Genomic DNA, 12,453 nt, shown 5'->3' on the forward strand with positions numbered 1-12,453 from the left:
AACGTCCAGACAGGAGAAGTGGACAGGAAGGTGTCCACCAGATCTCCAGGTGTCTGACCGTTTCTCACATTCTTATAGCTTCAGCCGCCCTCCAAAGTTATAAAACCTAAACATCCACATTCCTTCGTTATGACCTTGGCCTCCTGTGCCGTATGTTCTGGTCTTTCTAATCAGACAAATACAGCCATGCTTCTCTGAAAACAATATTTCTTATTAATCAGCAGTATAATGCATCATAAAACAATGTCATTCATTCGCTAGCAGTCTAATGTAATACAAATCAGTCTAATCAATCTAATAATTATCACCTTCTAAGTCAGGAGTATAATGCAAACGAAAACTACATAATGATTTCACAATCTTTAATTAGAGGTATAACGTGGCATAAGATAATATAATAATTTCACAACACGGAGAAAGTGCAGCAGCTGCTGGGCCTTCTTTACCATGGCCATGGTGTCGTGGGTCCAGGAGAAATTGACGGAGCCTTGATCTGTCAGCAAATCAGTGAGACACTGAGACACTATCTTCTCGAAACACTTGATGACGACAGACGTGAGGACTATAGGTCAGTAGCCATTGGGGTGTCCACGCCAGTGTTTGGGGGGATGGGAAAGATGGTGGCGGCTTTCAGACATGTGAGAACGATGGCATGAGTCAGGGAGAGGCTGAACAGCCTGGTGAGGATCCCTGCCGGCTGGCCCGTGCAGGCTTTGACCGCAGCTGCTGGGACTCTGTCGGGACCGGCAGCTCTCCTGGGGTTCACTGCTCTCAGTGACCTCCTGACCTCATGCTCTTGCAGGGAGAGTGAGGGGGAGGTGAGGAGCAGGGGGAGTGGTCTAGGGTGTGGTCTCAAACTAAGCAAAAAAGGAATTGAGCTTCTTGATGCATGCCCAATCATCCAGGTAAGTAAATCCCCAAAAGTTGATTCTGTTGATCTGGACGTTTTCAGTGGGAGAAACATTTCGTCACTCATCCAAGTGACTCCATTTGATCCAATGCAAATGTGCTGTTTATAAGTTTGGGGAAACCTGCAGTCAGCTGAGACTGAAGAAGTCACCTGGATGAAGAACGAAATATTTCTCTCACTGAAGATGTGCATATGAACAAAATCAAGTTTGGGGGAATTGAGCTCCTCTTTGAGTTTGAGGCTGCTGTTGGGGTTGGGGGCTCTGGCCTTTGTAGTTGGTGAGGGCTTGGCGGGGGTTGAGAAAACCCTCTATCCTCTTCCTGTCGCCCTCCTTGACCTGTTTGAGGCCCTCCCCAGGTTTGCTCTGGCAGTGCTGTGCAGAGAACTGTCCCTCAGCCTGAGTTACGAGTTGTGATCAGAGGAAAATAATAATAATAATAATAATAATAATAATAATAATGATAATAATATTGCATTTTATTTATAGGCACCTTTAAAGACCTAGAAGGTTTCCTTACATTAGTGCTACAAAATAAAAACATAAGGTAAACAAATCTAAGAATAAGTATGGAAGTATAAAAGCTAAACAAGGTAAAAATGGACTAAGACTGAGTCACGATGAAGGGAATGCAATTCTGATCAGATGGTTTTAAGACGCGATTTAAAAGTGGTGAGAGAGTTGGTGGTCTGAAGATCTGCTGGAAGTGCATCCAAAGTCTCGGCAGAACAACTAAAGGCTCTGAGTCGTGTGGTAGCCAGGCGAGCACGTGGAACAGACAGAAGGGAAGCTGAAGAAGAGCGGCGTGTACGAGGGGGCGAGTACATATGAAGATCAGATAAATATGGAGGAGCGAGGTTATGAAGCAGGATAATGTTGTCCTTGTGTGTCTGTTGGGTCAGTGGGTGCACTGCAGGGGTCTGGTATGTGGTTTTAAAGGTGGGCAGCACCACTCTCTCTCAAAACACTTCCTACTGGTTACAGTGAGTGCTGCTAGCCTGTCCTGCTGCCTCCAGTGCTTTATTTACCTGACCCGATGAAGCCGTTAGGGAGGGCAGGAGGGGCAGGTGGGTTGGGCCTACTCCCTGTGTTACAAAAGTATCCAAATGTTAATCACATATAAACAGTGTTGGGGAGTAACGGAATATATGTACCGCCGTTACGTATTTAAAATACAAAATATGAGTAACTGTATTCCGTTACAGTTACCGTTTAAAAGGTGGTATTTAGAATACAGTTACTTTGTTGAAATAAATGGATTACACGGCGGTACTTCCCTGTTTCATATTGTGGCGGGTCAGGACTGTTTGGGTTTGTTTGACAGCTACGTTCTGTTGTTCCTGGTGGGGTAGGGTTGCCATGGTTACAGGGTGACGCTCTCTCTCTGCGTGTTTCCTGGGTGAGAGAGCGCCTGTTGTTGTTGTTGTGCTAAGCTAACAGGCAGAATGCTACAGGTATAGCATCATGGGCAGTGTAGTCCGTGCTGCAGGGAGAATGGACTGCCATACACGTTATGTGTCTGTGAGCGAGGGAGGGAGAAAAAGGAAAAGTACGAGCTGTCATCGAGCAGAAACGGGATAATATATTAAGTAATCCAAAGTATTCAGAATACGTTACTCTCATTGAGCAACGTAACGGAATACGTTACAGAATACATTTTGGGGCATGTAATCTGTAATCTGTAGTGGAGTACATTTTAAAAGTAACCTTCCCAACACTGCATATAAACAAAAACACCATGTCATGAGGAATTGGATTACATTGAAGCTTTAATAATTTTATAGGCTGATCGTACAAAGCCATGCTTCACTTCAGTACACTAGAGCGCCCCCTTGTGGTGGACCTGCTAACTTCTTATCTGCTAAGAGGAGCTGGAACACCATTATGTTTAAACTTATACCTGAACATGTTTAAATTATTAAAACTAAAAGTATATGTCACTATACATTATAATTTATGGATGGATGGCTGAACTGTGCTGGACTCCCACGCTTCTGAAGATTAAATGTATTTATTTATTTTTACTTTTCTATTTATTTGATTTTAATCAGGTCATTACTTATTTAACTTGTTATAACTTCTTCTCGTTGCGTTTCTTCATGGTGAGTGACAATAAAGAACCCTGAACATTGTTCTTTATTGCATTGGTCTTTTTTAAGTCTGCTGTTTCTGATGCTCCTCGGAAAATTTCCAAAACCTACAAACAGCAGCGGATAACACAGCTCACCTGTGCTGAGTCACACAGCTGTGCTGAGCTGATGGACACAGCGAGAGCCCAAGATTTGTTAGTTTCCTCCTGCACTGATTTTAACGGTGCGTCTTCAGAGCATCAGGTGTACCTTCTTGTCCCCCACAGGTGAGAAACTGAAGATGAAGAAAATACAGGAACCACGGCGCTACAACAGTCATTCGCTGTTCTTCACCTTCTGCTTCTCGCATGTAGAGAATGAGAAACGCACACCTGTACCTCATTAAATTACAGACAGGAAACATCACCTACTACATGCAGCTCTACTGCACTCACACCTGAGGGCTGCAGAGCAACCGCTGCAACACCTGTGACAGGTGTTCAGTCTTTACGTTACAGTCTTGTCAACACAAAGTTCTTTATTTGGAGCACATTTATGTGCTCCAAATAAAGAACTTTGTGTTGACAAGACTGTAATACAAGAAAGATAAGCTATCCTGTTTCTCAGACCATAAGGCACACCAGATTGAAAGGCGCATTAAGGAAAACCAAACAGTCAGATAAGTCGAACTTTACTCATCTCATTCTTCTTGCTTCCTGCACTTCTGTAACATTGATTCATTAATGTTGAATTCTCTCGCAGCTGCTCTGTTCACATGTTCTACGCATGTCTCTTAACAGGAGCTATTTTGGGGTCCTTATACGCACACAATATGGTAATATTACGTTGAAGCACGGTACGTGTTACTCTGCGAGGCTCCTGACTATGGCAGCCGTAAGCTCCAACAATCCACCAAGTGGCTTCGTAGCTGACCAAAGTTGTACTAAAACATTTTGATGTCATTTTTGAGCGCCATGTAGCACATAATATAGGTTCAAGTCCGTAAACACAACCAGAGTTAATACATAAGGCACACTTTTAAGCAAATGAAAGGATTTTAAGTAAATGGCCTGTATTTGTATAGCGCTTTACATATCCAGTCATCCACCCATTCACACACTGGTGATGGCAGCTACATTGTAGCCACAGCCACCCTGGGGCGCACTGACAGAGGCGAGGCTGCCGGACACTGGCGCCACCGGGCCCTCTGACCACCACCAGTAGGCAACGGGTGAAGAGTCTTGCCCAAGGACACAACGACCGAGACTGTCCAAGCCGGGGCTCGAACCGGCAACCTTCCGATTACAAGACGAACTCTCAACTCTTGAGCCATCATATAGTGCGGGGCGACAACTGTAACCCACATAATTTCCTTAGGGATTAATAAAGTATTCTGATTCTGATAGTTTCAGGATGACCTGCCATCATCCAATCACACATCTGCTTACCTGCATCTTTTGCTCGTTTCTCCTCCTCTTCTTTCCTCTTTTTTCTAAACTGAGCACCTGATGGCTTTGAACTGTCCATCTTCCATTGGTTTTAATTTTGCACTCCGGTATGAACACCCATCCCCCAACCCGAGGATCGCCACAACATAACCTAACAGGCCTACACCTTAGTTCACAGATTCACTTTGTCTAAGGTTTATTTCTGGGATTTCACACAACCCAGGATTCAAATCATGAATACGTAATGGACTTGGATTTACAACATTATAAATGAAATGTGCTCTATTTGGAAGCAACCGGTCCCTCCCCTATTGACGGGTTGTGTGTGAGACTTTAAATCAAACTGTAAATTATACATTTTAAATTGTTATTGATCCCTTTACCCCGAGTCCTTAAGTGTGTAATTATTTTCTTACTCCTCTTATATTTATTGTTTGTTTACTTGCACTGCTGTAACTGGAGCCTTGTCGTCTCTCTATATCATAGGTGTCAAACTCTGGCCGGCGGGCCAAATTTGGCCCGCAGCCTTATTACATTTGGCCCGCGAAGCCATACCAAATTACTATTAGAGCTGGCCTACTGGTATTATACAGCTAATATATATATTGTTTAGTATTAAGCTTTGCTTGTTCCATATTCAGTTTTTCAGCAAAACGTGTTTGAGTCCATAAGAAAAGATTCATTCTTAAATCTGGAGGAAGATTTATTTTTCAATAAATATTAACGTTAGCCCGCGACTTTGTTCCAGTTTTGAATTTTGGCCCACTGTGTATTTGAGTTTGACACCCCTGCTCTATATACTGGACTGTATGTAGCGGAGATGACAATAAAGTTTTATTTGACTTCAGCAGCGAGCAGGCGCACCGAGGAAAAACATCGGTGCAGATATAAGTCTGTATCATGATGTCTGGTGTTTTCGTGTTTGTTTGTTTTATTTTGCGAGTTGGTTATTAGACGCTGCTCCAGCCGGTCAGAGAACCCCCGCCGCCCCGCCCTCTCCTCTCTGTACCGCAGGCGCACCTCGCAAACGAGGGCGCCCTCACTCCCAGCAAATGGGCGATAGAAAACCGATCGGTGACTATGCCATCCCCAATATGCGCTGACGTTGGAGCAGCATGAGCACGAGTAGTTCTTTATTTTTATTTTCCGATGCCCGTGATGCCGCCCCGGGCATCCGCCCGTGTCGCCCGTATCAAAAACCGCTACTGCACACAACCCATTCGAGCAAAGCCAGGTGAGCTGAGGCCTTCCTGCCACTGACCTCTGACCTTGTGACACAGAGCTTCAGCTCATGCTCAGAGCTGTCAGGCTGCTTTAGAATCGGTCGTGGAGACCAATCCATGCTCGGCCTATCTGAACGGTGACCTCAAAGCTCAAGCAGACAACGTTAATGTTTAAGAAGTTTACAGCACAGGTCAGCTTTGCTCAAAACTTCCTTCCTGTTATTTTGATACGTCCGCTCTGTGCTCACACCTGCGATTCAGGTAACGATCGCAAAACTCCGCCCACTATGTCGAAGTGGCGAGTGCAGTGATCTCAGTGTCCGAGGCAATCACATATCAGGTGATGTTGTTTTATTCTCACCTGTGTGCAGTTCCGGTTCAGATTACTGTGACCCTCCCACACCTGTGAGAATTTCACTCTGTGGAGCAGAATCGCGTTATTTAAGCTTAATGTGTATAAAGAGAGCCGGAACTTCATCGCCGTCATCGCGTGCGACCTGAGACGAGAACGCGACACTTTCTCTCCTCCGCCTGGATGCAACGGGTTGCCATGGTAACGGCAGCTTCCTCCCGGCATGCAGCAGCCTGCGCCCCCTCCCTCCCTGTTAGAGCGGCGCAGGGTGGAGCAGCAGACGGACCGACAGCAGCAGCAGCAGCAGCAGGAGGTAAGAACCGGACAACGCCCGTCCTCCTTCTCTTTACCCTCTTCATCCTCCTCCTCGGAGATTCTCGGAGCAGCTGCGGCGGGTTTGCGGTGACCGGATCAGTCCGCAGGCTGCTGTTAGGCCCCGAGCGAACACGGAGGAGGAGGAAGAGCGGGCTCGGGTGTAGCTGCGCCGACACATTCAGACTTTTATGATTGTATTTCTGCATTATCATCATCATGGTGATTCACCGTGCCTGAGCATGCTCACTGACTCCTCTTCATCACCTCTCTTCTCTGTGTCCTCCCCTCCTCTGTAGGAGTGAAGATGGATGGAGACTCCGCCCCCCTCACAGATGGCCCCGCCTATGAAACGCAGAAGATGGAAGGTTGGTAACAATAATTACTGACAATTGATCGATAACTAAAGGTGTTACGAGAAACTGATCACCTGACTGAGCTTTAACCCTAACCCTACTCCCAACTTATTTTGCTCCACCCCTCCACTCTGATTGGATGGCTGTTAACTGGAGCGGAGAAGAAAGCGACTCTCTCCACATAAGAGTGAAACATGAAAAAACCTGACGAGCAGCTTTTACCAAAGTCAGAGAGTCAGCGATCGACGAACTCTGGCTGTTCTTTGATTATTGATTATTAGTCGTCATTAACATATTTTTTAAATCCTCCAACAGAAAAAGCCGCTGTGAAGGCAACTTCTGAAGAATCAATGAAGGTAAATCTGTACACTTACTGATCGGAATCAATAATCAGCTGTTCCCAGAGGCTGGCGCCATGCACGAGGCTAACACGATGATGGGAAATGTTCACGAACTGGAAGATTCTTCCCAAATTCACAGCTTTCAGACCTCGCTCCTTTTCACCATGGTAACCGACATTGTGTTTCAGGCCTCCAGGACAGCAGGAGGCGCCAGAGCAGCCAAGATGATCTCAGCTAAGAGCACAGGTACACTGACCCAGTATAACCAGTCACACCAGTTTAACCCATCAGAGCCACTAACCCGTGTCTGTCTGTCTGCCAGAGTCCGTGGACGGTGTCAACAGTCCAGGAAGTCGTTCTCCCGCCAGCCGATCGTCCACGCCTAACAGAGAGGTGAAGAAGGTGAGAACACCTGAGATAGGTGCTGAAGTATTCATACAAACCAGCAGTACAGCAGAGTATAGGTACTCTGACAGAGGGTTACTGGTTCAGCAGGGTCGTTCTGTCTGCAGTCACCATGTTGTTCCAGAGCACGCATGTTACTGAAATGATCCGTACATAATGTGTGTAGTTCTGTGTGATTTACACAACATTAAGTAAAACTGCAGGTCTTCATTTTCACTGATGAGCGCATCACCTCACAATTAATGCAACGACTGTTTGGACTGCCTGCGCGCGATGCATCCTGTCACTGCAGTGTCATCTGCAAACTTTAGAATAGAACAGAATTCAATACAATAATACATACAGAGAAAAACCCAACAATCATATGACCCCCTATGAGCAGCACTTTGGCGACAGCGGGAAGGAAAAACTCCCTTTTAACAGGAAGAAACCTCCGGCAGAACCAGGCTCAGGGAGGGGCGGGGCCATCTGCTGCGACCGGTTGGGGTGAGAGAAGGAAGACAGGGTAAAGACATGCTGTGGAAGAGAGACAGAGATTAATAACAGATATGATTCAGTGCAGAGAGGTCTGTTAATACATAGTGAGTGAAGAAGAAACACCCAGTGCATCATGGGAATCCCCGGCAGCCTACGTCTATTGTAGCATAACTAAGGGAGGATTCAGAGTCACCTGGTCCAGCCCTAACTATATGCTTTAGCAAAAAGGAAAGTTTGAAGCCTAATCTTGAAAGTAGAGATAGTGTCTGTCTCCTGAATCCAAACTGGAAGCTGGTTCCACAGAAGAGGGGCCTGAAAACTGAAGGCTCTGCCTCCCATTCTACTTTTAAATACTCTAGGAACAACAAGTAGGCCTGCAGTGTGAGAGCGAAGTGCTCTAATAGGGTGATATGGTACTACAAGGTCATTAAGATAAGATGGGGCCTGATTATTTAAGACCTTGTATGTGAGGAGCAGGATTTTAAGAGCCAATAACAGAAGGACTGGTTCTGACAGTGTCTGTAACTGGTACCGGTGGTTAAAATGGTTCTGCCATTCTGCAGGTGGCAGTGGTCCGGACCCCCCCCAGGTCTCCTGGCTGTGCTCGTGGACGGACGCCCCCCCTCCCCTCTCATCCAATGCCCGACCTCAGCAATGTGAAGTCAAAGGTTGGGTCCACGGAGAACCTGAAACACTCACCTGGAGGGGGCAGGGTAACGTACATCCGTCCACCTGCTGTGCAGAGCTGACTCTCAGGTAGATCCTGACACTCACCTGTCTGTCTGTAGGTTCAGATCATCAACAAGAAGCTGGATCTCAGTAATGTGACGTCAAAGTGCGGCTCCAAAGACAACATCCACCACAAACCAGGTAACGTTCCACACCACAATCACATATCTCGAGATTAAGTGGAGAGCTGATCAATAAAAAGTAGCACAGACGAGTAGTACAGGCTGATCTCTTCGCTCTACTCCTCAGGTGGAGGGAAGGTGGAGATCAAGTCGGAGAAGGTGGAATTTAAGACCATTCAGTCCAAAGTCGGCTCTCTGGAGAACGTCACTCATGTGCCGGGAGGAGGGAAGAAGAAGGTACGCACTAACGTCCACCTCCTCAGGGGGGTCGGAGGAGCAGAGTCAGCACTCCCGACTCCTCTGTTACACCGCAGTGTCATAGAAACTCCAAACAACGTCCTGCACGCAGAAGACCTGCCGTCTCCTCCGTAAATGGAGACGTCTTCAGCCCTGCTCACGCAGGTCACCGGTGTCACGCGACCTAATTTGTCCTGTAAACTCCGTCCGCTTACAGTGGAAGCATAATTTCTTTTGTCCTTTTATTTGGCGCTTTACACACCCAGCTCGGGAGCAGCACATTTTTGTCATGTGACCTGATTCCCAGTCATGTGACACCCACGTGTGTGTTTGCAGATCGAGACCCAGAAGCTGAGCTTCAGAGAGAGCGCCAAAGCTCGAACAGACCACGGTGCTGAAATCATCATCCAGGCTGACTCCTCCCCTTGTGATCTTAGCAACACTTCCTCCCATGGAAGTCTTAATGCAACTGAAACTCCACCCCTCGACGCCCTGGCCGATGAGGTAAGAAGTCCGGAATAAAATCACAAAGTAAAAACATAACATATGCTAACACACCACTTCATCTTTCCGTAAGGTGTCCGCCTCTCTCGCCAAACAAGGCCTGTGATTGGACAAACCCTGTGCCTACAGACCCTGCCCCCCTGCTGTCACCAAGGAAACGGCCTAATGGAAGAAAAAAAAACATCATACATGTTACACAAAGCTAGCGAGGATTGGAGAGATTTTATCAGAAATCACCCAGGTGTGCAGAGTCACATGATCAGCCTCACTTATATTTGTTATCTCCACTGTGATTCAACTTTAAGCTGAGCAGTGACGAATGAAGGAATAAATATGACAGCACATAAATGTTTAACCTTAAGAGTTCCTGTGGTAAGCTGATCAGCTCAGCGTGCCGCTGGCCTCGTCTCACTTTAAAAACCTGATCAAAGACCCAACGGCGTTAAATACACACTCCACAAACCTGTGACGCGTAAACGCCCACAGCGCCGCCCCCCATACCCGGAGCCCGCTCTTTAATCTGACCTTTGAAGAAAATTTGAGCTCGTTTTGAATTTGGCGGCAGACGCCGTGAACGTGTCCCAGTTAGTCCGCCGCACGATATCCTCGTGTCGGTGTTCCCACATCATCATAAATGTTGTTCCAGGTTCAACATTGCAAGTGACCAATCACATTGTTGTGACGTCATACTTTTGCGACTTCGGAAAAAAACACCTTAAAAAAATAATCTACTTAACTTGTGAGAAACCGCCTCTGTCCGCCGATTCAGCCATTTGAATTCTTTGCATTTCAGGATACTGTTTTTAATAAACGGTAAGCATTACACAGAGTGTCTTTGCAACATTTTAATTTCATAAATTAATAAATCGCTTGGCTTGCAAAAGTATGATGTCACAACAATGTGATTGGTCACTTGCAATGTTGAACCCGGAACAACATTTATTATGATGATGTGGGAACACCAACACGAGGATATCAGATCATCCTTAGTCCGCCTGCGCTGTGCAGAAGTTTCGCTTTGAGCACTGATTCGATGAAAAAGCATCTGAAGCCTGAACTCGCCATTATTTTAACATCTGTCTTGAGCACTTCCTGGAGGAAACAGGAAGTGTGAGAATGGTGGGAAAAAGTGAAACATTAAGTCATGTGACTCTGGAAACAGGAAGTGTGCTATTAGCGTTGTTCATAAAATGTCTCCAATCGTCCAGCCTCTATCTCTCTGATGTCATCTTTCTACCAATCACATCTCTTCTGTGTTTTTGCTGACGTGCTGTACCAACCCCTCACCACCACCATCATTAAAAAAATACCCAGAATGCCGTTTGATACCAGGTGCCAAAACATTTGTGTCTCTCTGCCTGTTGGCTGTTCAAGTGCTTTGTACCAATAAAGTTTCTCTTGAATCTGACGAGTTTTTCATCACTGCAGAGAAACGCCATGACGCCAGCCTCATTATAACCGCTGTCAACAACATAAACAGGAAGCAGTTTTATCAGATTTATGTGCTTCTTCCACTTATCCGGGGACGGGTCGCCTAAACAGAGAAGTCCAGACCTCCCTCTCCCCACTCACCTTGTCGTTCCCAGGGTTAGAAAGATATCGTCTCTCCAGCGTGTCCTGGGTCTGCCCCGGGGACTCCTCCCAGTGGGACATGCCTGGAACACCTCACCCAGGAGGCATCCTTGTCAGATGCCCAAACCACCTCAACTGGCTCCTTTCGAGCAGCCTAAGCTCCTCACCTGATCTCTAAGGGAGAGGCCGGCCCCCCTTCAGAGGAAGCTCATTGTATCCGCTCACTCTACACCATGAAGGACAGGTACAGCATCCAGATCACTAAGCCGATCTCCCCTAAGCAAGACCCAGTGATGAAACCAAACCAGAAAAACGCCATTCTGAATACTACATCAGGCGCAATGGTTAGCACTGTTGTGAGGTTCCTAGTTTGTATCCCAGCTGGTGCATGTTCTCTGGGTTCCTCTCACAGTACAAACACCTGCTTGTCTGTTAGACCTGTGACAGACAGGAGTACAGCTGGGATAGGCTCCACCCCCCCCATGCCCCTTGTCTGGATGGACAGATGATGTAAACAGTTCATGGTAGGCCACAGTGAGGTTTTTAGGTTGACTATTATGGGATATTATGGGACATGCACAATCGCGGCAAAATCAGCTTAAAATTTTAGCTTGGAGCCGCAGTTAGCAGCTACATGCAGCCTTTTATCGCCTTTTTATTGCCTCGCGCCCTATCACAGCTGGAATAGGCTCCAGCACCCCCGCAACCCTGAAAAGGATAAGTAGAAGCGAATGGATGGATGTTATGGGATGTCTTTCAATATGAAACTGGCTGCAATTAGTCCACATCAGCTCAAAACCACAAGAATCATCACCTGTACAACCCAGTGTCACGGCAAAACGTGCAATAGCCTTACCAGTCCACTGTGTGCAGTTCACACTTTGGTTCTCCAAAACTTGAAACGGACACGCCTGCAGAAGTAGCATTACCAGATAGATAATGTAGTTAAATCCATGAAGACAGTAGCAAAACAATAACAAAAAACACACATAGGTCCACGGTCCTTAAATGCTGGAAACGATCCAGCTTCCATGTAAATCCATGTTAACTCGTGATTAGCTTCATTTTGGCCTGAAATTAAAATCTCCCTCTGCTGCACGCATGTCCTCAGGCAAAGCATGAAACGTGATATCATGTTCCCATCTAACACCTGTTCATGTTACCTGTGGGGACTCACCTGAGCCCAATCCAGGAAGCAGATTCACTAAAACCGGAGTTTAAAAACAAACTCTGCTGATCTCAGTTCAGCAACCAGAGTCGTAGGTTCACCCTGAGTGACAGACCGCCATCATCAGTGGAGCTCAGATACCAGGATACTGTTGTGATCGCAGAATGAATAAAGTTTTATTCAAATCCGTCTATGGTCACCTTCCAGATCAGATGAAGCTGAATCCTGAC

General features: G+C 46.4%; 1 protein-coding gene across 1 annotated transcript; it reads left to right on the top strand.

Moving 5' to 3' along the window:
- The first annotated feature begins 6,182 nt into the window (after nt 1–6,182).
- Nucleotides 6,183–10,891, top strand: maptb (microtubule-associated protein tau b). The gene is made up of 10 exons (XM_087840398.1): nt 6,183–6,313; nt 6,612–6,680; nt 6,984–7,024; nt 7,198–7,255; nt 7,332–7,411; nt 8,455–8,604; nt 8,680–8,761; nt 8,870–8,979; nt 9,316–9,483; nt 9,557–10,891. Exons 1-10 carry the CDS (start codon nt 6,184–6,186, stop codon nt 9,587–9,589), a joined length of 921 nt encoding a protein of 306 aa, XP_087696524.1. The 5' UTR covers nt 6,183; the 3' UTR covers nt 9,590–10,891.
- Nucleotides 10,892–12,453: the final 1,562 nt, after the last annotated feature.

The sequence above is a fragment of the Neolamprologus brichardi genome, chromosome 4 (assembly GCF_056152115.1).
Source record: "Neolamprologus brichardi isolate AB-2024 chromosome 4, ASM5615211v1, whole genome shotgun sequence".
Taxonomy (NCBI): domain Eukaryota; kingdom Metazoa; phylum Chordata; class Actinopteri; order Cichliformes; family Cichlidae; genus Neolamprologus; species Neolamprologus brichardi.

Excerpts from the sequence above, each read along its gene's own strand:
- maptb (XM_087840398.1), top strand. The coding sequence starts at position 6,184 with ATGCAACGGGTTGCCATGGTAACGGCAGCTTCCTCCCGGCATGCAGCA. Across the intron at positions 7,025-7,197 it reads CTTCTGAAGAATCAATGAAG|GCCTCCAGGACAGCAGGAGG; the intron begins GTAAATCTGTAC and ends ATTGTGTTTCAG. Across the intron at positions 8,605-8,679 it reads ACTCACCTGGAGGGGGCAGG|GTTCAGATCATCAACAAGAA; the intron begins GTAACGTACATC and ends GTCTGTCTGTAG.